The sequence below is a fragment of the Anolis sagrei genome, chromosome 2 (genome assembly GCF_037176765.1).
Source record: "Anolis sagrei isolate rAnoSag1 chromosome 2, rAnoSag1.mat, whole genome shotgun sequence".
Lineage (NCBI taxonomy): Eukaryota > Metazoa > Chordata > Lepidosauria > Squamata > Dactyloidae > Anolis > Anolis sagrei.
In genome coordinates, this window is record NC_090022.1 from 60,688,308 (window position 1) to 60,716,178 (window position 27,871).

Consider the following 27,871-nt stretch of genomic DNA (forward strand, 5'->3'; position numbering starts at 1 on the left):
ATTGGGTTAAAATTTATTTCATTTACTTTGCCAGAATTCATTGTATTAAAATTTGATTGACAACTCCTTGGATTAAAATGTATCTCAATGAAATTCCTCCTTTCATTAGGCCAAATATATCTTGATGATATTAAAAACTGTAACTTATTAATAATCACTTCTTTAATAATTAAGCATGTCAGTGGTTTCTATATTTTGTGCACATACTTTTTTTTAGTAATTCTAGAAACACCTGATTAGCATTAGCCGTAGTGCCAAGATGCTTTAACGTTCTCCTTTACAACCTAGTGCCATGACATGCCTCTGTTCTCTGCTCACATTTCTTGGTTTCATTACATCCTGAAACATTGTATTGAAAAATTCCATAATCATAGGCAACATGTTTATAAAGATTAGGGCTGGGCGGTTTCGTTAATTCATAATTCGTTAATAATTCGTTAATTTTTCCAATTACAAAACGATAACGAACCATTCTGGAGCAATTATTAAAAAAAACGAATTTTCAAAAACGTTTTGTAAATGCTTCGTATTTCGATATTGTATTCGTTTCGTTATTGTTTTGAGGTCGTTTCGTTATTATTTCCGCATGTCTGGGCCAGTTTTATGGTTTAATTAGTGAAAAAAAAATTATAATATCACACCAACAGTCAAGAACAGAGGGAGAGGGAAGCTTCAGAAGGTTTTGGAGGTTTTTTAGCGTATTTCGCGGTCGCGTACGCCATTAATGAATCGATTCGTTATTGTTTCGGAAATCGATTCGTTAATTTTTTTACCATTTACGAAATTTCGTAAATATCAAACTTTTTAAAAGGAAAATTTTGTAATTATTTTAAATATCGAAACAAAAAAAACCCCTAAATACAAATCGATTTTAGAAACAAATTTTTCCGTTGTTACCCAGGCCTAATAAAGATTATAAATCATACCACTCCCATGAGGCTGCGGTATTTCTAGCATGTCTTCACACTACACATCTATTAATACTAATGCTGGAGGGAAGAGACTTCATGGTTGCAACAGAAAAGAATGTGAGCTCCTGCCCCATCTGGTAGACTAACTAGTGTTAAACTCAATCATAGTAGATAACTAGCTGTGCCCTGCCACGCGTTGCTGTGGCCTATAGTAAAACTTATCAAAGTTGAGGTAGATATCTGGACTATTATGAAAGAGAGGTCCCTACCTATTCCTTCCCCCTTTTCCTCCCCCTTTCTCTCCTTTCTTCCTTCTCTACCTCTTTCTTTCTTTCTTTCTTTCACTACTTGATTTCATCCTTCTCTCTTTCCTTCATTCCCTCCCCCTTTCTTCCTTTGCCTTTCCTCCCTCCCTGTTTGCTTCCTTCTTTCACTTTTTATTTCCTTTTATTTTACCACCATCATAACAATAACAATAATGCAATGCATTGCCTCTGGGACCTGACACCTCTCCCATTCCCCCAGGGTCTCATAGGAACAATAGCATAATAATAATAATAATAATAATAATAATAATAATAATAATAGAAATAACAATCTTTACCCGCCACGTGTTGCTGTGGCCAATCTTCCCTCTTTCTCTCCTTCTTTCCCTCCTTCCTTGTGGGGTTGCGTGTGTGCGTGCGGTGGTGGGGGGAGTGATGGAGCGTGGGATTGCGTGTGTGTGTGCGGCGGCGGGGGGAGTGGGGTTGCGTGTGTGCATGCGGCAGCGGGGGGAGTGATGGAGTGTGGGGTTGCGTGTGTATGTGCGGCGGCGGGGGGAGTGGGGTTGCGTGTGTGTGTGTGCGGCGGCGGGGGGAGTGATGGAGTGTGGGGTTGTGTGTGCGTGTGCGGCAGGGTGTGTGTGTGTGCGGGAAGCGGTGCGGCGGGGCTTGGATTTGGCATGGTTTCCGCAGAGGGAACGTTGGCCGGAAGGCCATGTGCGCGTGCCAGGGAACTTGCGGCTGGGCGCCAATGCGCATGCTCAGTTGTTTTGCCCTTTTGTGAGTGTGTTGTTGTGTTGTTTTTCATTTTGAGTAGATATGTTTGTACCTTGTGGGTTGTGTTATGGGCATGGGAATTTTGGTTAAGTTTTGTTGGGGGATTTTTGAGTTTTGTTGTTTTGCCGTTTTGTGAGTGTGTTGTTGTGTTGTTTTTCATTTTGAGTAGATATGTTTGTACCTTGTGGGTTGTGTTATGGGCATGGGGATTTTGGTTAAGTTTCGTTGGGGGTTTTTTGAGTTTTGTTTCTCCGTTGGATGCCCCTAACAAATTTATATATATAGATTGTGCCATCCCAAGAATGTGACATGTACCTGGAAAGCATTCCAGACTTTCAAAACAGCAGGATAACACCCTTTTTAGTTTGCCTTTTGCTTCTCCAATGACAATTTGTGTTAACATTTGGAGTGTACACTTTCATCTTGAAGACATTCTTTGCTGCACTGGGGAAATGTATTGTCAGCATCCCTGGTGCCTAGCTTAAAAGCATTCAGGACCATCATCAAGCACTTAAGCTTCTTATGAGATTTTTCTTTTCTGACACACAGTTATTATTCCCATAAACAACAGGGCATTAATGTCTCTAGTGAGTTAAACAAAAAAAATTCCAAAACCTACAAAAGAATGGTACTTTTATTGGTCACAGCACAGAAACGCCATCATGCAAACTTTCAACACTTCATTGGCTCTTTCATCAGGTAAAAGAGGCTGAAAATCATACAGAAGAACAAAAGTGAAGATAGATCCAGAGGTCTACATTTTGTATCAGATATTGTTCCTGTTGTAGCTTAGTTGGTTTGAAAGGCTTTCAATGAAGAGGCAGTTATCACTCTTGGCCATGTGGGAACTGAGACAAAGGACAATTAAATTTAAACTTCATTAGCAGCAGGAAAGTAACTTCTCTAAGGATCCAGGTCTGTTACTCTGACACTGTCACTTTTCTTCATTTGTATGGTTTGTAATATCTTTTGCCTGATGAAGGAATCAGTAGAACTTATAAAGTTTGCATGTTGTATTTTGGTCATTTGGGTTGGCTGATAAAGGTATCACTATTCTGTCGGTTTTTTTATATTGTTCTACGTATTTTGCTGCCTGGCCAACACAGTTAGCTACCTCTGAATATGTCTTCCAGTGACAAAACAGTTTTCAAGTTCTGCAAGATAATTTCTCCCTATTCACTTTTTGCAGCTTTCATCAAAATCTAGGCACTGCCTTTTAAAATATATTTATGATCTTTTCAATTAACAGATTTTATTGCTGAGACCGATCTTTGTACTATAGTATTCAGCCAGCGCCATTTTCCCCTTCTCCTTAGCCCAGCCCATTCCAAATAGTCCAGGCCCCTTATTGAAATATTTGTCCCTGGCAGCTTACCTTGCATGAAGAAGAGAGCGGAACGGGTTTTAAATTGATTTTAATATATATGTTGTGTTAACAGTTTATGCCTATATTTTTGTTTTATATTGTATGTTTTTGTATTATTTTGTATATGTGGAAACTGCTCTTGAGTCCCCTAGGGGAGATAGGGCGGTATACAAATAAAGTATTATTATTATTATTATTATTATTATTATTATTATTTTATAGATTCTTTTAGGGTTCCGTTTTGTTTTGTTTTGAATGAATGGCTGTGGGCAAGGAGACAAATTCACATAGTACACTACAGCCAATACTTTCTATCTCAGAGTTTTGTGGTATATGTGCATGTCTACAGCGTCTTGATATTTTCCATTGTATGACTGTAGCTAATACTGTACGAAGTTCTCAGTTCCACTGCCATCCACTCCCTCCTACTTTTTGGGCTCTGCTTGCCACTTTGCATTACAAAGTGTTCTGTTTCTTTTCTTTTTCTCTCTCTTTTTGTTAAATGGCTTGAAGTTGATCTATGCCTTGCTTTTGTTTTTGTGATGTTGTTGATTGTTCAATTGACTCATTAGTCTCTGGTTTTGATCTGTCTGCTGCTGTAGGCAGCAGCTGATCTATGGTGTTGATAAAAGCAGCCAATTGCCATGGGCAAGCAATACATTGAAACATATTTTACAGCCAACTTCATAATATCAAACATAGACTCATATAACCCTACTTGAAGGCACTGCCAATGCTGCTAGATTGCTCAGAACACACCCACAAAATATTCTGTGAAAGGAGTGTCATTGTTGAATATGTTCATGGAAACTACTATGACAGGAGCAACAAAAATTGCAGATAGCAAAATATACACACTGAAGATGTGGCAATTACATATAATTATATCCTGCCTGCATTCATTGATTCACTGCAATATTATTGCAGTGATCAAAAGCAACCAATTTCATATTGCTTTTGATCTTAACAGTATTGTTTTCCTATGCATTTAAACTGCTTTAAATTTTGTGTTAAAACAATGGAAAGGCATCCATTTAAGTGTGGGACATATCATATTAATAAGTTAAAATACACAATTATCTTGAAAGAAGGGGTTTTGTTTCTCCAAGAAACCATGAATGGGGTGAATGGTAACATCCCAGACCTTGACAGAATCCATTATGATGTATGTGTATATTTATGCTAACTGATGTACAATAGATACTGCTAGAATTAAACAGCCATAAGAAAAAATGGGAGTATTTTGAAATGATAGCTACATTATATAAAGGTAGATTTTAACAGTCAGATACTAGATATATGGTTGGTCCTAGAGACTATTTACATGGTTAGAGGAAATCTAAATTATGAATCACTGATTGGACATTAATCACCATTCTCTTAAAGCCAATCGGTGGAGGATAGATAGCTAGGGATAGAAGTGGCTGGGATATTGAATCCCTGAAATCTGATTAGAGAAAATTAAGACTGTCAAAACACATAAGAAGGAAGCACTGAAAGACGCAAATAAGTAATAACAGTTGGAATTTTAGAAGCTGAATGAGAAATTCAGGGAGTGAAAGAGCCCAGAAAGAATAAGAAAGCATAATCCTGCAGATGGTATTAGGTAGTATCAGTGGTAAGACCACTGCTAAAAGCAGTGTAGAAGGCAAAAGTACGGTTTGCACAAGAGGGACATAGAAGAAGACTATAAAGAAAACTGACAAGTGATAAAAGAGCTGGATCTAGAGAGTTAGATGAGGGATCTGATTTAGAAGAAATCAGTTATGGAATCTCAGACATATTCAAGGTCAAGCAAATGGAGATTGTCATAACTGAGATAAGGTCTAGCAAACCTTTAATAACATACCATTTTAAGTGACAATGAAAAATAATCAATTATTAGTTTTTTAGAATATTAAAATATATATAACGGAAAATGAACTTAATGTAATTAGTATACACTTTAAAGTAATAAAACCTGTTTTAAAATAAATATATTTTTGTTCTTAGTTTTCTTTTCTTTTTTCTTCCATGCCTAGCTACATCTACCTAAAGCAAAATTAGAGCTAATATTATATTTCTAACAGTAGCCCAACAGGCCAGTATAATGATGACATTGTGGTGATATTGGCAGGACCCTATCAGGACAGCCTATCACAAGAAAACCCAAGGACGGGTAATTTTTAGCATTATTTAGACCTAGGTTTTGGAAGGCTTTAGGAATTAGGATGGGATAAACAGAACAAAAAGAGTTAATTATTATTCATACAAAGAAGCAGATTTTCAATCTGGTTTAGATAGGTTGACAGGATTTGATTCAGTTCAAACTGTGACCAGGACTTGGGTGGATAACATTTGGTTCTATAGATATTTTGGATCAAAATTCATAGTACTTCACAACTGGCCATGGTCAGAAACATTGCTGAAAACAACTATAGTGGTAAAGGATTCTCTACAGCAGTGGTTCCCAACCTTTTTTTTTTAACCAGGGACCACTTGACCAGGTTCCATTATGACCAGGGACCACTCCCCAACATTAGTACCAAAAGGGTTACAAATCAGTTTTCGGCCAACTAGATTCGGTTTAGTTATTTGGGGTGCTGATTCAGAAAATTGCATTTGGTAGACCACATCAGCTCTAGTTTTTGATACAAATCATATGCTATCCAGTAGTCGTCATCTGCTTGCCCGCAGAAAACCATATTTAATAAGCTTCAACACCATAGAATCATAGAGTTGGAAGAGACCTCATGGGCCATCCAGTCCAACCCCCTGCCAAGAAGCAGGAAAATTGCATTCAAAGCACCCCTGACAGATGGCCATTAAGAGAGCAGTCACTCTCGTTACAATGGGGTAGTAATGGTGGGGCCGCGGACCACATTTTAGTTGTTGTGGACCACTGGTGGTCCATAGACCCCAGGTTAGCAGCCACTGCTCTACAGTTTCACAGTATACGTTGCATAAATAGCAGCTTCCTGTAAATGAAGATTTCAATTTGTAAGAGTCTCTATGAAGCCAGAACTAGGAATTGGCACATGTACATACATATTCAAATATCACTTGCACAAAGGAAATATAGCTGCTATCATTTTTTCTTGATTGCTACTTTCTCTTCTACAAATAATTATAGCTAAACTGTTGTCATAGGAATTAATTCTATCAGAGCTAATTTAGCCCTGTGGGTTGTTTAAAAAACTTGGAACCAAATGTTATATTGGAGTTATTTGACTTCTATTGGCCATATAAATTCTCCCCCACACACCACAGCAGTTACAATTGCTATGGAGACTGCTTAAGCATATTTAATCACAGTAGCAAAAGAAAAACACTCTGTAAGACACATTATACTATATACTGTAGTATAATAAAATCCGAGAACTCTTTCTCTATAAGCCTGGTATCACAGTCTGGCAATCAGCCACAGAAATGGGAGCGGGGTGGGATTTGCAATGCTGAGATGAAGGAACATAGCTTGAGGAAGTTATATCAAAGTAACCGTATAACATCCACAAGGGCTTGGAGAATCAAAAAGAATTAAAATGTACCAAAGCATGACTTGGCTAGATACAGAAGAGGAAGGATTTAAACTTGTTTGTCCCCTTGAAGTGATAGTTAAACTCTCTTATTCTGAATTTTTAAAAAATTAACAAAACTAAATTATTATAATTTATCTTACATATGATACAATAAACTGTTCATCCAACACCAGTGGTAAAACATAACAAAAAAATCATGCCACTCATGCTGGCAGCTATGTCAGAGGTAACATCTCAAGTTTTAATGTTTGTTCTGGATGCTGACTTGGGTTACATGGCAGCCTGATGAGCTGCCTCAGTGGTTGCAAGGAGTCCCAACTGCCTAGCCATACCATTGGGTAAGCACCCTAAATCACACTCTTTTCCCCATGCTGTGGCTGTAGCTAGCTGCAATACCCCCTCCTAGCCAAGTCTACTGGTGCACTGGCTGGCCTCAGCCAATGCACCTCTCGCTAAGGGTACCTGGGAGGGGGCAGGGAGCTTTAATTCAACTCAATTTAATTTAGTCATATACTTTAATAGTCTATTTCCCAAAGACTTTGCACTAAAAAAAAAACAAATAGCTGCTCCTATCTCTGCTGGTCTTCTATATGCAGGTGAAGACTTTTTTGTAGCAGCAAACATTTTGGGGAGGATGAGTAGCACACTGCTGGGGAGGTTGTGAGGAGGAAGTTTACTTTGAAATGCCATTTTAATTGTACAAGTATTGTATTTTATCTTAACTGTGTTTTAACTTATATTCATGACACAGTATTTGATTGTTTCTAATTTTTGTCTTGGCCATTTTTAAATTTATTGGGTTGTGTCATGTAATTATGAGCCACCATGGGCCCCTTGGGGAGAAAAACAAAGGTAGAAATAAAATAATAAAATAAATACGATAGATAGTTCAGATAGTTCAGAAACCATTCCTGTTATTGATCCCAAAAAAGCTATCTTGAAAGAAAGCAAATGAATAAGACATCTTCACATGTGGCGCCACAAATTGCTCGGATCCATGCAGGGGGTGAGGGAACCCATCATCACACACTCTGCACTGTCCCAGCTTCCCCTCTACCTCATCTCATGGGGGAAGCCTTCTTGAATTGGCTCAGTCCATTTTCCCTAATGGAAAGACATGGAGCCTCCCGTTGATGGCTATTTTGCAGCAGCGGAAGGGTGTTTGCAGCACTTCAGGCACAGAGACACCACGAAAATACTTTTCCGAGGTATAATGGGAGCCATCGGGCTCTGTGCCTGAAGTTTAAAAACCCTGTTTGCTGCCACTGAATATTGGACAGTGTGAAGAGGCCCAAAGAAGCAGCGCTTAGGGGTTCAAACAGAGCCTTTGCCCTGAGTCCCTTTGGGGAGATAGGACAGAATATAATAATAATAATAATAATAATAATAATAATAATAATAATAATAATCTTTATTTATACCCCGCCACCATCTCCCCAAAGGGGACTAGGGGCAGCTTACATGAGGCCAAGCCCAGAAATGCATTACAATACAGTAATAAAAAAAATGTAAGGCAATATCATAATAAAATAAAATAAGACAAGTATAAAATATAACAAAATACTACAATACAAAATCAAACACAATCACAAGGAGCGGGCCACATGTGTAAAATACAGTGATAAAAACTCAGGATGAGATAAAGATAAAAACCTACATATTTCTAAAAGAGACTCAGGAATGGAGTAGTAGTGACAATCCTTCGTACGGACAGGAGACAATACAATATGAGGGCACCCCTTATAGAGGAACATGACAAAGGAGATGAAAAATCATTCCCCAAAAGCGCAATGGAAAAGCCAAGTCTTGAGGTTCTTCTTGAAAATTTCTAAGGAGGGGGCTAGCCTAATCTCGCTAGGTAATGCGTTCCAGAGTCGGGGGGCCAAAGAGGAGAAAGACCTCTCCCTCGTTCCCTTAAGTCGGGTCTGTGGTAATGGAGGGGCGAAAGAAGGGCCTCCCCCGAAGAACGAAGGGAATGGGCAGGTTTGTGGGAGGAGATGCGGTCACGAAGGTAGGCGGGTCCCAAACCATTTAGGGCTTTATAGGTGATGACCTGAACCTTGAATTGGGACCGGAAAATAAATGGCAGCCAATGGAGCTCCTTAAACAGGGGGGTTGACTGCTCCCTGAAGTTTGCCCCAGTTATTAATCTGGCTGCCGCGCGCTGGACCTATTGAAGTTTTTGGGCTGTTTTCAAGGGTAGCCCCATGTAGAGTGGATTACAGTAGTCCAATCTAGAGGTAACTAAGGCATGGACCACCATGGTCAAGTCAGACTTGACCAAGGTATGGTCGTAGCTGGCGCACTAGTTTTAATTGTGCTTATTATTATTATTATTATTATTATTATTACTTTGTTAAGAAGGAGATGTATGTGCACTTGGTGCTGCCAAGAACCCTTTTAGAAACCTCTTCACACGGGGATGCATGGAAAATTGACATCCATGGAAACGTGTTTCTTTAACTTATTTGGTCTAAGATCTCTCACTATTCCTCCCTCAACAAATTTAAGTATGAGCTGGACAATACTACCGTTAGGCGGATCTGTAATTGGTTAAGTGACCAAACCCAAAGGATGGTCACCAATGGTTCCTCTTCATTCTGAAAAGAAGTGACTAGTGAAGTGCCACAGAGTTCGGTCCTGGGCCCAGTTCTGTTCAACATCTTTATTAATAACTTGGATGAAGATTTAGAGGGCATGCTTATCTAGTTTGCAGATGACACCAAATTAGAAGGGATTGCTCCTTGTGGAGAGAAAAAGCGGGGTATAAATAAGTATAAGAAGAAGAAGTCCAGAAGAAAGGATCAGAATTCAAATGCCCTTAACAGATTAGAGAGCTGGGCCAAAACTAACAAATGGAAAAATATAAGATACTACACTTAGGTAGAAAAAAAATGAAAAGCATAGATATGGGATGGGTGCTGTCTGGCTTGACAATACTACATGTCAAAAAGATCTTGGAGACTTAGTGGACCATAAGTTAAACATGAGCAAACAATGGGATTCAGTAGCTTAAAAAGCCAATGGGGATTTGGCCTACATTTGATCTAGGGACTATTTGATCTAGTCTCTAGATCAAAGGAAGTAATGGTGCCTCTCTATTCTGCTTTGGTCAGACCTCACTTGGAATACTGTATCTAATTCTGGGAACCATAATTTAAGAGAGATATTAACAATGTGTCTAGAGCAGTGTTTCTCAACCTGGGAGTTGGGACCCCTGGGGGGGGGTCGTGAGGGGGTTTCAGAGAGGTCTTAGGAACCCTTTTGGCAGAGAAGGCTGAAGATCTCTCTGTCTGTCCTCATCCTTGTTGATGTTGGTGAATGACAACTCCCAGAATTCAAAAACAACCCCCCTACCCCACCAGTAGCTAATGTTGGCCATGTCGGTAGTGTGCCAAGTTTGGTGCAGATCCAATTTGGGCTGGGTTCAGAATGCTATTTGATTATAGGTTAACTATAAATCCCAGCAATTACAACTCCCAAATGTCAAGGTCTATTTTCCCCAGACTCCACCAGTATTCACATTTGGGCATATTGAGTATTCATGCCAAGTTTGGTCCAGATCCATCACTGTTTGAGTCCACAGTGCTCTCTGGATGTAGGTGAACTACAACTCCCAAACTCAAGGTCAATGCCTAACAAACCCTTCCAGTACTTTCTCTTGGTCTTGGGAGTTCTGTGTGCCAAATTTGGCTTGATTCTTTTGTTGGTGGAGTTCAGAATGCTCTTTGATTATAGATTAACTATAAATCCCAGCAACTACAACTCCCAAATGACAAAATGAATTTCGCCCCCCCCCCCAACCCCACCAGTTTTCAAATTTGGGCATATTGGCTATTTGTGTCAAATTTGGTCCAGTGAATGAGAATACATCCTGCATATCAGATATTTACATTACGATTCATAACAGTAGCAAAATTACAGTTACGAAGTACCAATGGGAATAATGTTATGGTTGGGGGTCACCAACGCATGAGGAACTGCATTAAGGGGTCACGGCATTAGGAAGGTTGAGAACCACTGGTCTAGAGGAGGGCAACTTAAATAATCAAAGGTCTGGAGACCATGCTCTATGAGGAATGGTTTAAAGAGCTGGGTATGTTTAGCCTGCAGAACAAGAAGGTTGAGAGGAGACAATATTGTCATGTTTAAATATTTTGAAGCTGTCATAAGAAAGAGAGAACAGGCTTGTTTCCTGCTGCCCTGGAGACTAGAACATGGAGCAATAGGTTTAAATTGCTTGAAAAGAGATTCCACTTGAACATTAGAAAGAACTTCCTGACTGTAAGAGCTGTTGAACAATGAAACTCACTACACCGCAGTGTGTTGGAGGCTCCTTCCTTGGTTTTAAACAGAGGCTGGATGACCACCTCTCAGGGGTACTTTGATTGGCTTTTCCTGTATGGCAGGGGTTGGACTAGATGGCCCAGGTAGTCTCTTCCATCTATATGATCCTATGATTCTAAGCGCACCATCAACTTTGATTTCTGTGTAGCTATCTCAATATACTGTTTGCCACTTCACAAAGGCTTTCTTTGTCATGTCATATATCAGATGTGTAGATTCCCTTCTTGAAGCCAAAATTGTATCCACCACCTTACCGGTATACCCCAGTTTGAATAGGATGTCCCTTTCAAAGTCCAGTTGGTCAAATGCAACCAATTCAATTTTTATGCCCCATCAGGCCCTGTTGTATCTAGTCTGATTTTCATAAATGTCATTATGGATCCTTGATTGATATATGCAACTAATTTGGAAACCATAGTTTTATCAGCCAATATAGAACAATCAATATAATGTTGACTTTCTCCATCCCTATCTTTGTCAACACTTTTGAAGAATGGACAGAGGCAAAAAAAGCATAATGTTCTGATGACAACACATTGCCATCAATTGAGTAATATCCTGTTAAATGTAGTTCTTTCCAGAACCAACCAATATATTTGGAATCGACCAGAAAATACTGTATTTCATTGTATAGTCATCACAGAATATCTGTCTTTTTTTCTTTTGCCAAAAAGTGAGGCAGTCATTATGTGAAGCTTTTTTAAAAAGAGAAAATAAAAATAGGATAGGCAGTCTCGAGTGACCCGATCCCCAACTTTGTCTCCTCCTTTTGGTCTGCCTCTCAAGTTTTCCCCTCTTCTCCTGGCTGTCATGGCTAGATTGGATAGCGAGACCAAGGAAATGCTAGAAGGACCAGCAGAGATGAAGGCCAGCAGCTCCCAACAGTCTGCCATGTCTATCTCCGTTGCTGCTGAAGACAAGCCCTCAGCTGAAGCAAACACTCCACAGCAGTCTGTGCAAGCCCCTGAGGGTCAAATTGGAGCAAGCACATCTGGGCAAGCTACAGAAGAGCTAAACATAGAACACTGGTTACAGAGGGCAGGACTCAGTGGGTTTCTTAGATTAGCTGGAAAACGGTAATTAATCAAGCAGCAGCTGAGATCGTGAAATATAATCCACATAGCGATGTGACTCCCTTGCTGTGGACAATGTCATTATCTGTCTTGAGTCCAACACACATTTGTTTTTGACTTAAGGCCAGACTGTACTGCTTCCCAGCTTGATATCAAAGGACTTCTGACTTAAACTTCTGGAACTCTTAATCTTGACACTGGCATCATTGTGGTTTTTTTTTTTTTTTGGGGGGGGGGGTTGTACTTCATGTTTCTGATTTCAGACTGGACTCCTGGATATTCAGCTGTTTTTCAAGATCTCTTGCATCAAGCATCTCTGACATTGGATGGTTGACATTGGCTAGCTTACTCATTTCTAGTGTTTGTTTGGATTTCTATCCTAATCAGCATCCTCCCATTCAAGCAAAGTGTCACGCCAAGGATCCTCCATGGAAAATGACTGTTTCAGCCAACCAATCCTCTTCCCCCCACCCCCCAACTGAAGCCAAGTGGTATGTTGAGGGTCTGAGATGAACAGAATGATCCATGCAATGATAATGCAATAACCATTTTTTGGACTAAAAACAGGGTTCAATTATGCAGTAACATATGGTACTTTCAATTGCTAGAAGACCTTCATGTTGTATGTCAGGTTCCCCTGGCAAATGGCATGACTGCTTAAACTTTCAAAGAACCTGTTAAGTAAACTATGTTCAACAAAGAACCTTTTAAGTAAACCTTGTCTCTTGGATTAGACTAGAATATAATAACTTTATTGTCTTTGTATATTGTACAATGAAATTAAATATTTTCCCCAGCACACATCACAAAAACAACACACCCATCCCTCCACACTTCAACCTCCACCATACAGCTCCCAATGCCACATCAATGCGAAACCGTGGAGTTCAATATAGTTACAGCTTGAGGATAAAAGTTATCACTCAGTGGTTGTTCTTGTCTTTGTCACCCTGTACCATCAGCTAGATGGTAATAACTCAAAAAAAAAATATGCTGGGTGAGATGGAGCCTTATTAATGTTCTTCCAAAGAGGGGAGAGGGCAATCAATGATTCTCTTTAGGCCCTTTGGAGCGCCTTACTATCTGCCACTGTGCAGTTATCAAACCATGTGCAGATGCAGCAGGCTAGGACACTCTCTATAGCACAGCAGTAGAAAGTCACCAACCAGTTTTTCATTCAGTTGTTGGTTCCTTTGAAGTCTCAGATAGTACAATCTCTGCTGAGCTCTGTTAACTAATGCTGCCATGTGAGTGCCCCAGATCGGATCCTCCTTAACAGTGACACTCAGGAACTTAAAACTGGTCACCAGCTACATTTGGTCTTCATTTATGACCAAGGGCTGGATTTCTGGTCTATTCCTTCTGTAGTTCACTATGAGCTCCTTGGTCATACTAATATCAATAACCAGATTATTGTCCCTACACCACGAGAGCAGTCAGTCCACTTCATTCCTATAGGCAGACTCATCCCCTTCAGAAATAAGCTCCACCACTGTTGTATGATCTGTGAATTTGGTAATGATATTTCTATGATGGATGGGGGTGCAATCATCGGGGTACAAAGTATAAAGCTGAGTACTCAACACATAGCCCTGTGACATCCCAGTGTTGCGAGTGAGAGCTGAAGAAGAGGTATTATTATCTAATATAATCCTCCGGGAGCGTCCAGACAAGAAGTCAATAATCCAGAAACAGAATGAATACAACAATCCAAGATCCATAAGTTTAGACACCAGTCTATGTGAGAAGATTGTGTTAAACGGAGAAGTAAGGTCTGCAAAAAGCATCCTCCCATAGTTCCATCATTCCAGTGGGTCAGGGCAGTGTGGAGCATCATGCTATGGCAGGCATGGGCAAACCTTTTTGCCATGGGGCCGCATGCTGGGCCTAGCCAGGAGGGCAAGTGGGTGGCCCTGTGAGGAGGTGGGGCTGGGGGCAGGGCAGGACTGTGGGGAGGCAGGGATGGGATGAGGCGAGCCCAGGAGGGGGTGGGGCAGGGGCTGGAGAAGCAAGGGCAGGAGGGATGGGGTCAGATCACTCTCTGGCTTTCCTCCCAGCATAAGGATGGAGCTGCTCACTAAATCCTTATGCTGTGAAGAGGCTGAAGCTCTGGAGCTCCCTCAGCTCCTGTCTGCCTCTACCTTCTGGCAGTATCAGGATGGGGCCTCATTTCGTCCTAACACCAGGAGAAGGGAGAGGCAGGTGGTGGATGGGGGGGGGGGGGGGTTGGAGCTCCCTTGGGCCCTGCCTGCCTCCTTCCCAAGGGCAGACTTCTCCAAACATCAGGATGGGGCCACACCTCTGCTGATGCCAGAAGAAGGGAGAAGCAGGAGGTGGGTGAGGGCACTTTGGAGCTCCCTCAGCCCCTGCCTACCTCCTCCCTCGGGCCAGGCTTCTCCTGGCATCAGGATGGGGCCATGCCTCTCCTGGCGCTGGGAAAAGGGAGAGGCAGGCAGCGGAGCGGGCAAGGGGGCTTTGGAACACCCTTGGCCCCCACATGACTCCTTCCCTGGCTGTGCTTCTCCCAGAATCAGGACAGGGCTGCTTGCCCCATCCTTATGCTGGGAGGACAACCCAAGGAAGGCATACAGCAGGCTGAGAGCACTCCGGAGTGCTTCCAACAGCCACATGCCTTCCTCAGTCATTCTTTCAGCATAAGGACATGGCGAGCTGCCCAGAGGATGGTGAAAATTTGGAGGACCAGGCATAAGTGCCCAGAGGGTCGTATCTGGCCCGTGGGCCTGAGTTTGCCCATCCCTGCGCTATGGCATCCTCTGTCAATCTGTTAGCTCTATATGCAAACTGATGTTTGTCCAGTGTATGTGGAAGGAAAGAAATAATATGCTTGAAGACCAGTTTTTCAAGGCATTTCATGATAATAGAAGTAAGTGCCATTGGTCTGTGGTCCTGAAAATTGTCAGTGGGGAACATTTCTGATAATGGAATAATGATGGGGGCCTTCAAGTAAGATGGAATAATAGACTGACATAAAGATCAATTAAAAATTATAATAAAAACACTGGCCAATTGGTCAGCATAATGTTTAAGCACCTGGTCCGAAATGCTATCTGATCCAGTGGCCTTCCTAGAATTCGCAGTCCTCAAAACACACCTTACCTTACTTATGTGAAAGGTACAGATTGTACTCCACTCTTGTTGCAAATGTATGGTTTCTCTATGATGTTCTCTATATATATTTGTATGTGCCTTACTTTGACTTTGGGAGAAAATCCCAGGTGCATTAGCACACCACTTTCAGCCCCCAAATAATCTACGCTAAATAAATACTAGATCCATATGAGTACATTCTTTTTGAATAGACTGGCCCTAGAAGCTATGCTCCCTAACCTAAAATACTTGCATTCACGGCCATAACTACTTTTGAATAGGCTAAAAATCATGTACCCTTTTTCAAATTCTTATCTTATAGCCACCACTTCAAAACCCAGGTTAGGGTGTGCGGTAATGACACCATGTCATGTTTTTTTCTCATAATTGCCAACTGATGGATCATCAGGTTTCCTAAAACTTTTAAGCATAAAACTTCACCCACTGTATCAGCTGCACTGATACATGTAAGCATGCCTCCCTTAGATCAAAGCCCTTCAACTCTTGTCAACTACATCAAGTCTTTGGATGTCATCTTCTTTAGATTTTTCATCTCTATTTATTTTCATTCTTTTCTCTTTCAAAAGAAAAAGAAAAACACTCTGAGTATCTATTAAGGCACACAAATAAGTCAGAGATTTGGTTGGCACTAACTGACTTTTCTCATAGTGCACTTTAAAAACAACATGCCTTCATAATATCTGGAGGGTTCTGTCTCCTTGTCTCTCAATCAATCCCCTACATCCAGATGTCATGCAAATATGGGCACAGAGTACAGACTGAATGGAAGGGTTCTGAACTGATCACGAAAGTCCCTGAAATGGAGATGAAGATACGTCCTGCAAACTGGAGTCAGTAGTATGTGTAACTAGGCCTCCCTTAAACTGATCAAAACCATACATTTGTTGATTTATAAATTTTCACTCATAGTCTGCAATGTTTCCATTTTGTAACTTGATACTTTAGATTAGTGTCCAAGTAGCTTAAATCCAACAATGGATGGTATACCTGTTGCTCTTCAGCACAGTGGACAGAAATATAGAAATGACCATGAACCTTTGAATCATGACACCAATTCTATGATCCCAATTTGCAGGAGATATTCTATTTCCTTTTGAATAATTTTCTAATTCTTATTTGGTTTTACCTTCTGGGGGAAGAAAATTCATGCCCCAAGTAACAACCCGGAAATACTTAATGATCTGTGGCTATCTCCCTCCAAATCAGAAACAGCAATCTTACCTCTACCAGAAATTCCTTCATGTCAATATTGTTGTCTGCCATTTCTAGCACAATGACTTGCTCCTTCTCTTTGCTGTTGAAATTATTTTCTTCTAATCTAACCTCTATATCTGTTCCACTGTAATCTTCTGTTATAAACACTTTCTCTGTCCTGTTACAAAAGGTCTTTAATCTATTTTCTTCCTATGCAGTGTAGATATTACCTGTTTTTACATCCCTCTTTTCCCTCAAGTATTTTTCTAAAGCCTTCTCTTCAAAAAGTAGTAGTTTGAATGGGATATATACCAAATTGCCCTTTGTGATCACTGGTGTAGCCACAGAGATCTATAGCCTACAGTAGTAGTGTTTGTAACTCCTTGCTGAAAATGCCACCAAAATATGGTTTGCACCTGTGATGCACTGCAGTGCATTCTGAATTCTATGCAAAGACCTATTTAAATTTGTACTATTGTTTTCCTGCGCATTCACAATATCCTGTACCTAAACAACAGCTGCCTGAGAAAACATCATAGAGCCTTGAATGACCAAGAAAGCGGCTTCATGTGACATCTTCAATGATCCATCTTCTCATCTACCTCCTTGAGAACTGCATCTGCATTTTTTTAAGGAACTATAGCTTCATAAATAAGGGCAGCAATTATCTACCAAAGGCACCTTAAAAACTCCACATCCTGAGTAAGTACTACATCCAAGTGGGGTGTGGAGGAATCTAACAAGCTATTTGTAATCAATGGTGTTTTCCATTCCACTTCTACTACCTCCCTGAAAATATTTGGCAGTAGGTTCCTTAGTACTTTTGCAATCTTCGTATCAGTATTCTCATTCTCATTATGACCACCAGACTGGTTGCAGAAGCTTGCATTCCCATTGCCATGTTACCAGTAAGCTCAGGGTTTTTTTTTTTACTCTTTTTTACATCATTTCCCCAAAATGATTTGAATTTTGTTTTTGCTTTCTTTTTCTGTCAAGGAGGGGAGATGATGCTGTAATCCACCACATTCTTACTTGATAAAATAAATAAAATGCTGCCTTTTGTTTTACCTCAGACTCTTTCTGGATGGTGGGCATCTGAGTTTTTTGCTCTTTCAATTTTCCTGAACTAATAACACATTGGGCAGCAGTCAGTGAACTCAATTCTGTTCCAGAAGTGGCTTGGTTTATCTTTTTTCATGAAGTGATACTACAACCATATTATTGACTTTCTCATGTGTTGGCTTCCCCTTTTTAGTGTTAGTCTCCATTTTAGATCAGTTTATTTAACCATTTTAATCTCTGTAACACTGAAGGAGAACTGTAGTGTAAAAATACGAGTACAGGGAGTCCCCAAGTTACATGCACACACTAGCTTTGGATAGCACAGGAAAGGGTTAACACCCCTGTGATGTTTGTCTTCCTGTCTATGTCTCTGTTCAGAAGATTTCACTTTGCTTTCTGTTCCTGTGATAGTTGGATTTTGAACATTTTGGCTTATTGGTGAGAAAACTTCAACTGAGACATCTTTTCCTTATGATAACTCTTCCAGGGGTGAATTTCCTTTCCTAGAGGTAGATTTCTCTCACTTTCTGTGATCTCAGAACCTGTTCTTAAGTATAAGTTGTTTGTAAGTTGGATGTTTGTATCTTGGGGATTGTCTGTAGTTACTTTATTTGTCTGTGACATAACGTCTATTAAAAATATTTACAACAGCAGCATTTTTACCCCACCCTTCTCAACCCCCCTGAGGGGGACTCAGAGCGGCTAACATAAGCAGCAATTCGATGCCACAATACCAATAAACACCAATACTCTCATAGTACAGTGTACCTGGCATAGCAGATCATGTACTGCTGACACACTTGTTCACATAAGATAAAGGAATAACAAAAAAAGTCAGAAATAAAAGAACAGAACAGGAAATTATTGGATAGAATGCCAATCCAATTGTAATGATGGCAATTAGAAGAATTGCTTCACCTTGAAATCCACTACTGATGTCTTTAAGATTTTGTTGCAGATCTTATATGTTGCTACTCTGAAGGTAGCAACTTCCAGTATAATACCAGTAGATTTAGACTGTTCTGCCAACAGGACACAAATAATATGAGGCACTTTTCAACTTTTTTTTTTGCTCTCAAGCATTTTCCCAAAAGTGTGTCTTGGGGTCACTACCTAATGCAATAAATGCAGTGTAATAAATAATGAATTAGGTCCTCCTCCTCACCAGAGCCACAAATACATAGCCACTGTGAACACGGGATCTCTTCATACCTTTTCTCTAGATGAGCTGAAGGCATACTTTGAAAACAGAGGACAGTTTAGATTTTTCTAGAGACTACAAAGGTTACGTCTTGGAGTACTGCTGAAAATATTGTTCTCCTTTAAGATGGCTGTACTAAGGGGAGAACACTTGTTTATAAGGAAACAGAGTTTCATAGGAATCAAACTTAGATTCCATCTCTAGTAAAATATTTGTTTTATGGATTACAGGCTGACTACTCTCAAAATAAGACAGTAGCAATGAGCATATTGCTCCATGAAGCATAGTTTTGCTAAATTACATAGTGAAACATAGGCCTCATCTACACTGTTATATTTTTGAATACAGATTAACTGGATTATATAGAATCATAGAATCAAAGAGTTGGAAGAGACCTCATGGGCCATCCAGTCCAACTCCCTGCCAAGAAGCAGGAATGTTGCATTCAAATCACCCCTGACAGATGGCCATCCAGCCTCTGTTTAAAAGCTTCCAAAGAAGGAGCCTCCACCACACTCCGGGGCAGAGAGTTCCACAGCTGAACGGCTCTCACAGTCAGGAAGTTCTTCCTCGTGTTCAGATGGAATCTGAATATGGCAATTAAGATACACATAATCCTGTTCAATGAAGTTAATTTTCATTTGGAACCTGGATTATATGGCATTGTAGATGAGGCCATAGTTTTCCTCCATAGTTTTCCTCCAAGCTCATCATTCTTTTATCATAAAAACAAAACAGACACTTAATGAATTCTTGTCACTTTCAGTTTTGGCAATGAGGGGAAAGTTTACTTCAAAACCTTTGTTTTAATGGTCCGAACTGTTGTAACATGACCCACATCTCGATCACATTTGGCAATCAAGGTAATACTTTGCTATATTTTTAAAGGGTGAAGTCTATCTAGGAACCCCATTGATCCTCCCAGATGTCAGAACCACTTTTACTCCCAGATGTCAGAACCACTTTTACTGCCCTCCAGGCAAAAAAAAAAAAAAAAAAAAAGAAGTTTGCTTCTAAATACATGTTTGTTTTTTTAAAAAAATGTGACACTGCTCAATCAAATGACTAAGTGTCATTTGTGCTGGTGCTTTATTTTTAAAAAGATAATTACTTCCATTTCTTTTGTAATAATTAATAACTAGATTATCTTGACTGGAAATTCTACCCACTTTCCTCAGAAATCTCCTCAATACAATCTGGGAGATAAAAGGGCCATATAATTTGGATCTCTCTGTTTCTAGCAAGTGGAAAACAATCTGGAGAATTTATCTCAGAGATAAAATTATTTGCATAACATTAAAGAGAAAAGGGGGCAAAAAGTAACTCTGTCTGTTATCTCTTCTGTTGTTGACTTTGTCAGAGAGAGTATCAGCTAGATCAACCCACAATTCAATCAGTGTGGGAAAAGAACTGCTGCAACTAAATGTATGTTAGTATGTGGCAATTTCCCTCAAAGGTGGTCACTAATTGAGAGACCCAAACTGAAGATACGTGTTTCAAGTCACTATTTGATAAGCAAGTCATGTGAGCTTAAGTTGTATTCATGTAAGCAAGATTGTTTGAGGGGTCTGTCCCTCAAACAAAAATGGGACATACCCAGCTTGTTCCTCTCTGCATGATCTGTTCATGCTTATCACTGTATCTGCAGAACCCATATGTTAAACAGGTAACAGAGCCTTTCCCTGACATGCATGTTTGTCTCTCATTGGACAAAAGCCAAATGTTGATTAAATCAAATGTTGACGTACAATCCGCAAAGGCCACATACAGATTTCAAACTGGTTGCATCAGGCTTTTATGTCTCACTTTGCTGAGCATGAAACACTGGCCAATTATATTCCCACCATGCCAAAATCTAGCCTGACATTTTTATCTGCCCAGATTTGGAGTTCATTCAATAGGATCCTACCATAAACTTTTCACACTTTGTCCTGGGGGCTATAGCAGGCATGGCCAAACTTCAGCCCTCCAGGTATTTTGGACTTCAACACCCAAAATCCCAGCTTGCTTATCGCCTGGGATTATGGGAGTTGAAGACCAAAACACTTGGAGGGCTGAAGTTTGCCATGCCTGGTCTATAGTTTATAAAGTCAGAATTGTCATCCTTTTATGCAAAGGAATAATAATACTGGCTGCCATGCACATTCCAACATAGACCTCTTTATATTCACTTTGCATTCATATGCCAACTACGTTCAGGGATAGTGGTTTGCTTCTGGTGCATGTACACACTTACTGATACACAGACGATGATCTCCACTCAATCATAATATGCTCCTGCATAATCATCAAAGTATACTATACAGGCAGTGGTATTCCCACAAGCTTGAATTAATGGTGTTTTACCCACATCTGTTGTTTATTTTACACTTGTCATTACTCTTTGTAACTGTCTGTGGAGATGGGCATTCTAAAATGTGGTGCAGAGAGTTAGAAATACAACCACTGTATTCAACTTTTTATTTCTCTCCCTGAGATGTGAGAATGCATGTTCAAATCATGACTATTGTCTCTAACTCTCCGCTTCTGACATGTTTAGATATGCAGAGAGAAACAGAGCTCGTCCAGAGAAAATGCTACTGTAAAATCATACACAAGTGATATGTTACTTGAATTCTCAGGAAGCTTGATTCTCAGAGTTGTGTTGCAGGGCTTTGCAGACTGGAATTTTATATCGACAGGCCGATATAAAACATATCCCGTAATTTCTACAGGAACATCTTCACAGATATTTTGCAATCATTTGCTCTTTCATTTACAAGAAAGGCATTTTCCACTTACCTTATAATATACAGAAATATATGGTTACTCCTTTTAATGATGGAAGACCACAAAGTGTCTCAATAAAATACAGTCCTCGTGGCACTGCTTATTTCAGCCACAGCCATTTACCTGTTGTTATCAATAAACTTGCAACATGGTTAGTGGAAGGGTAGAAAACAAAGTCACCTGTAGTGCAATTGTGGTGTTCTTTGCAGGATATTTCCCCACCAGTCCTTGTTCTTTCCGTTTCTTGAATTTCCTAAAGTAGTCCTGTATCAGGAAGGTGGCATAGAACTTCCCCACGGTTACCTCATCATCTAAATGAACAGACCAGACAGATCTCTCCCAAGTCAGCACATTTCAATAATAGCCAGTAATACTCTTATTCCAATTCAGGAAAATGAAATATTGTGTGCGATGGGCTTGTTATTATGCAGCCTAAAATCTAGCATAAAACAATATTTAGCAGACAAACTAGGCTAAATTTTAGAAGTAGTTGGGCAAGTTACTGCTTTAAAAAGTAATAAATTATTTTATTGGCATTCAAGAAGATAAGAATATAAAGTGGATTGACAGTATAAGGGCCCTTCTACACTATCCCTATATCCCAGGATCTAATTCCAGATTATCTGTTTATCCCAGATTATCTGGCAGTGGGGACTCATATATTCTAGTTTAAAGCAGATAATCTGGGATCAGATCCTGGGATAAAGGGCAGTGTAGAAGGCCCCTAAGTAGATCTGAAATGATCATTTTGATCATTTTGAACCAGAGTGTCACAACAACAGCATTCATGAGGGCTGTATAGATTTTTGGATCTGGTCTCTTTTAAGATCAAATATATAAAATTACATTATTTTTACATGATATACTAAACTGGGATATAATTTTCTTAATCACATTGAATACTCAACAGAGTATTAATATAAGAATGAGATGAGGTTTTGAGGACAAACTGTAGCATTAACACTCAATTTATTTGGAGGTCATGCTTGATGGATTCTTTAGCATGATTTAGCAATGCTATGGGACTCTTCTTTGCCAGTTTCAAGGAACTCTTAAAATACAACACAACTGTAGGTAGACTTTAAGTAGATTGGTTGTAAGCCCAGTCTGTCCATGCCATCTTTTAAATAGCACTGTTGAACCTGCTCTCATAATGTAACAGATGTCTTCTCAAAGGCACTTATGTCCATAAACCTCCATCAGTTACCAATGAAAGCTTAGGGCAGTGGTTTTTAAGCTGTGGGTTTCCAGATGTTTTGGCCTTCAACTCCCAGAAATCCTAACAGCTGGCAAACTGGCTGGGATTTCTGGGAGTTGTAGGCCAAAACACCTGGGGACCCACAGATTGAGAACTACTGGCTTAGGGGTCCAGCACTTCAAGATCAAATCCCAAAAGAAAAAACCTGTTTATTTGGTTTGGATATTATCAACATAAAATTCAGCTATATCTCTGGGCTGGCATTTTTCAGATACAATATGAGTAATCTGTCTTGAAAATGCTTCCCTTAGCTAATTCTATTTTTAAGAAGGTTTGTTGAGAGATCCTTGTACACACAGGACCTTCTGAGATCATGATGTGTCCCGAGATAGGTGTACCAATCCAGTAAACTTACATTCACATAATAGATTTTAAAAACACAATTGTGTGTGAACCATAGTTTGAGAATATCCAAACAAGGCTACTTGAATATGAAGACATTTGTTGACTGGTGTGGGTCTAGTAAACCCAAAGAAAAGGAGTTTTCTGAGCATGAACTCTGACATTTATGGATCTAGAGAGGTTATGCATTACTTAATTTTTAGATAAGGGTATTTTTTTTGTTAAGACCATTGTTGCAATATGTCCATTGCCAAACTCCTCAAAAGGTTCTTCCCATCCTTTTTATTATTTCCGATAAAATATATGACCAGCAATAGTAAGGAAATAATATCTACAATATGGTTTTTGGGGAACAAACAAACAATTAAAATGGAGCTAAACACTTTCTATTGTAGTGATGGACACACAGCACACCTTATGTTAGCTCCTCATACTGTACAAGGATTTGTACAGCAAGGCATGTATACAAGTGGACAGACATACAAAGCACATCTGCAAAGGGGTTAAATTGGTTTGTGGCTTCCTAGCTGTAGTCAAATTTCTGGGTGTGTCAAAAGGACATACAAGATAGTTCAGAGACAAACATGGACAACAAAATCTGTCTGAACCATTTTGAACTTCTTACATTAGGCACGACAGACACAGCTGTATACATGAAGTAAAGCAGCTAAGCAGAAGTGATTACACATTACATAAGAAGTGAAATCAATATGAAAAGGAGATTCAAGGGAATTGATTTCTGCAAAGTAGATTCTGAAAGACAAAGGGTATCAGATGAGCTATTGTGCTCTGAAGCGTTAAGGATGGGAAATTGAGAGGAAACCTTGGAGTAAAAAAAGAACACGGACCTGTCAGTGGCCTGTCTGTTCTCTTTTTGCCATATATTAGCAGCAATAATCAATGTTAAATTGCAGGTTTTTAAAAATTAAATTGTAATCTGACATCTTTTCCCTATTATTAGCAAATGAAGGAAATACATTTTACAGATAGTGATATTAGTATCAATTAGTATCCATTTTCTTTTCTTAATTAAGTGTAATTATAGTGGGAAACAAAAAATTGTCTTTTTCTGAGCCACAATATTCAATTTGTTGAGAACTTGTTTGAGAAGTCTGATATGTAATTCAATACATACGTGGCCAATATTGTCACATACCATTAGTAGTTTGGCCTGTTTAAAGAGGTAAATGTGTATAATGTTTTTTTTAATTCAAAATTTGGACTCTTTGGCTTTATTAAAAATTAAATAAACAGTCTATATTGTCTTCCTCAGTTGTGATATTGCTTAAATCAAAGCTTTCATGTACTATTTCATTTATTAAAGTGTTACAGTTGTGCAAGAATCAGCTGGCACACTTTTCCGCATTGCCAAAATTTAGAAAATCATAGTTATTGTTCATTTCTTTTTCACTGTAATCTGTGCCTTGCAGTTGTGACATGTTTTCTTCATTGTATGTTACATTATGTTAATACAATTTGGCAGTGTTCTTTTTATGGCATTTTAATAGCGTTTGCTTTTACTTTGGTCTAAACAAGTTCACTACATCTCACTGCCAAAAATAAAAAGGAGATTAGCACAATTGAAAATCAATATTCACTTTGTAAGCCACAAAGAAATGAATCTGAACTTGCAATTGAACTCTGAAGAGGCAGTGTATTATGATTATGATTAAATGTATACTCAGCAAAGCATTTCCATGTGCTTAATTTGGGCTAGGCACGGCTTGCTATTCTGAAGCATGCGTCTGCATTTCAATAAAAAGAAGGGGAATCAAGTTGGCCAGAGGCAACGCTAATTCCATGCCACCACCCTAAAACAGAATTGCTTCAGAATATTCTGAAAAGACTGATAGTTGAAAGGAATAGAGGCTGCAGAAAAAGCTCAAGCACATAGTTACAACAAGAACAAAAGCAATTCATTTGGGCCATGCAAGCACTTAGGTAGAAGGCTAGAAAACAGCAGAGTAGAACACAGAGATGTTGTTTTAAATGTGCAGTATCCTTTTTGTCTTGACCACTGGGCTTTCTTAGAAATTGTTTGGCTTCATCCCATCCCCAGTCAGAGCTGCTTAACTGCAAGTGGCCACCTTCATTAACCAAGGCAATGCTACTTTTGGGGCCAGGCTGAAGAGTAGTGTGCACTTTTCCTAAAGACCAGGAATATCACCTTTAGAGAATCAATCTACCATCACCACCAGGAATGAGGTCTTTGCAGTCTTACTTCCAAACCTGAGCACTCTGAGCAGTTTTGAAAGTTGTTTACCACTATAAAATCAAAGTAAACTATAAAAGATATTGGATAATGAACTGGAATGGACTGATCTTTGGGATGGGACTGAGATATATTAGATGCCATGAAACAGATTCTGCACTTTTAAAACATGAAAAGCAAGTCGGAACATCACTTACAATTAACAGGTTATCATTGTTTTTTTACTAAAGAAAAACACGTGTGTGTGTGTGTGTTTGATACATACATTTGCACATGAGTGTAACAAAATACTAGGTGGATCATATCTTGCATTATCATAACTTGCCTAGTTAGAATTCAAAGACATAATATACAAATGGTTCTTGTAGCACCTTAGAGACTGAAAGCATAAGCTTTCATACACTAGACTTACTTCCTCAGATGAATGAAACAAATCCTAGAAACAAGCCTTCATAGGGAGACTGTATGTGTGAATAGCCATAGAAATGCAAAACATGTGTATGGTAATGAAGTGACAAGAGGTAGTTTTAGTGAATCAATTTTAAAAAGAGTAAAACACAAGCTTTGTTTAGTGTAGCAACTAAAATGTTTGCACATATACTGATAATTTAGAACCATTATGTTTTTAATTTCTTTAGAATTGACATGAGCATTCTGCTTTGAGTGTCTCAGTGTTTTTAAAACCTTACTAATGTGCAAATATTAAAATATAGAAAACATGTAATATTATTTCACTAACCACCAGCAGGGGGAACAACTTGATCTAGGAGCTTCATGCTAGTTTTCTTCCAGATTTTCTTTATAACTGCCCTGAGTTCTTCATTGGCTTGTTCTAGATTTCCTAGAGAGAGAAGGAAAGAGAGAGATTTTTTTTGGGGGGGGGGGTGGGCGGGGGGAGGAGAAAAGTGGGAAATAGGGCAAAATTGATATGGTTATATTTTATTTTGGATACCAATAAAATACAATTCCATTTCATGTTGTTATATCGACTAGGGATAAGTGAAAACTGGCAAGTGTGGTTCCACAAAGGTTCATGAAAAACATGCTTTCAGATGAAAATATCTCATCACTCTGAGTGCAGGAAAGAAGCACCACCTTTGCTCTGATTTGATTTTGTGATGTCAGTCTATGAACCAGGGTTGGCAAATTCCAGCCCTCCAGAAATGAAACAGCAACTTTCATTAGCCTGAGTCAGTACAGCCAATGACATGAGAAATCTGAACTAAAGTCCAACAACATCTACAGGGTCATATGTTGTCCACTCCTGAGGCAAATAATTCTGTTAAGAGGTACACATCATTAATTTTTTTACTTAAATTGAAAGCAATGTTTCATCCCCACTCCTTTCACTTTGTAATATATTTTTAAAAGCTAAATTAATGAGCTTGTGTGATTAACTGCCAGCTGGAATTACTTTAGCATCCCAACTCCCTTTTACAGATGAGGAAATACATGCTACATATCAATCAAAGTAATCATTGTAAGGGGAGTAAATATTGTGCAAGGAGGATAAGCTATAGTGGGGTTGCTCTAGCTTTCTTCCAGGTAAATCCTACTCTATACTCAACATTATATTTTCATAGAATCATAGAATCATAGAATCAAAGAGTTGGAAGAGATCTCATGGGCCATCCAGTCCAACCCCCTGCCAAGAAGCAGGAATGTTGCATTCAAATCACCCCTGACAGATGGCCATCCAGCCTCTGTTAAGAAGCTTCCAAAGAAGGAGCCTCCACCACACTCCAGGGCAGAGAGTTCCACTGCTGAACGGCTCTCACAGTCAGGAAGTTCTTCCTCGTGTTCAGATGGAATCTCCTCTCTTGTAGTTTGAAGCCATTGTTCCGCGTCCTAGTCTCCAAGGAAGCAGAAAACAAGCTTGCTCCCTCTTCCCTGTGGCTTCCTCTCACATATTTATACATGGCTATCATATCGCCTCTCAGCCTTCTCTTCTTCAGACTAAACATGCCCAGCTACTTAAGCTGCTCCTCATAGGGCTTGTTCTCCAGACCCTTGATAATTTTAATCGCCCTCCTCTGGACACATTCCAGCTTGTCAATATCTCTCTTGAATTGTGGTACCCAGAATTGGACACAATATTCCAGGTGTGGTCTAACAAAAGCGGAATAGAGGGGTAGGTAGCATTACTTCCCTAGATCTAGACACTATGCTCCTATTGATGCAGGCCAAAATCCCATTGGCTTTTTTTTTGCCACCACATCACATTGTTGGCTCATGTTTAACTTGTTGTCCACGAGGACTCCAAGATCTTTTTCACACGTACTGCTCTCGAGCCAGGCGTCCCCCATTTTGTATCTTTGCATTTCGTTTTTCCTGCCAAAGTGGAGTATCTTGCATTTGTCACGGTTGAACTTCATTTTGTTAGTTTCGGCCCATCTCTCTAATCTGTCAAGATCATTTTGAATCCTGCTCCTGTCCTCTGGAGTATTGG

General features: G+C 39.5%; 1 protein-coding gene across 22 annotated transcripts in view; it reads right to left on the bottom strand.

Moving 5' to 3' along the window:
* The window catches only part of CACNA1D (calcium voltage-gated channel subunit alpha1 D), a 272,363-nt gene that overhangs the window by 35,037 nt on the left and 209,455 nt on the right, over positions 1 to 27,871 (bottom strand). For all 22 annotated transcript variants that reach the window (XR_009630816.2, XM_060766053.2, XM_060766054.2 and 19 more), the window contains 2 exons: positions 26,162 to 26,263; positions 21,791 to 21,921 (listed from right to left, as the gene is read on the bottom strand). Coding sequence is in view for 21 of the 22 variants with exons in the window: in XM_060766053.2 (XP_060622036.2) it covers positions 21,791 to 21,921; positions 26,162 to 26,263 (233 nt within the window). In the remaining variant the exon portion in view is untranslated. The remainder of the gene's footprint in view (positions 1 to 21,790; positions 21,922 to 26,161; positions 26,264 to 27,871) is intronic.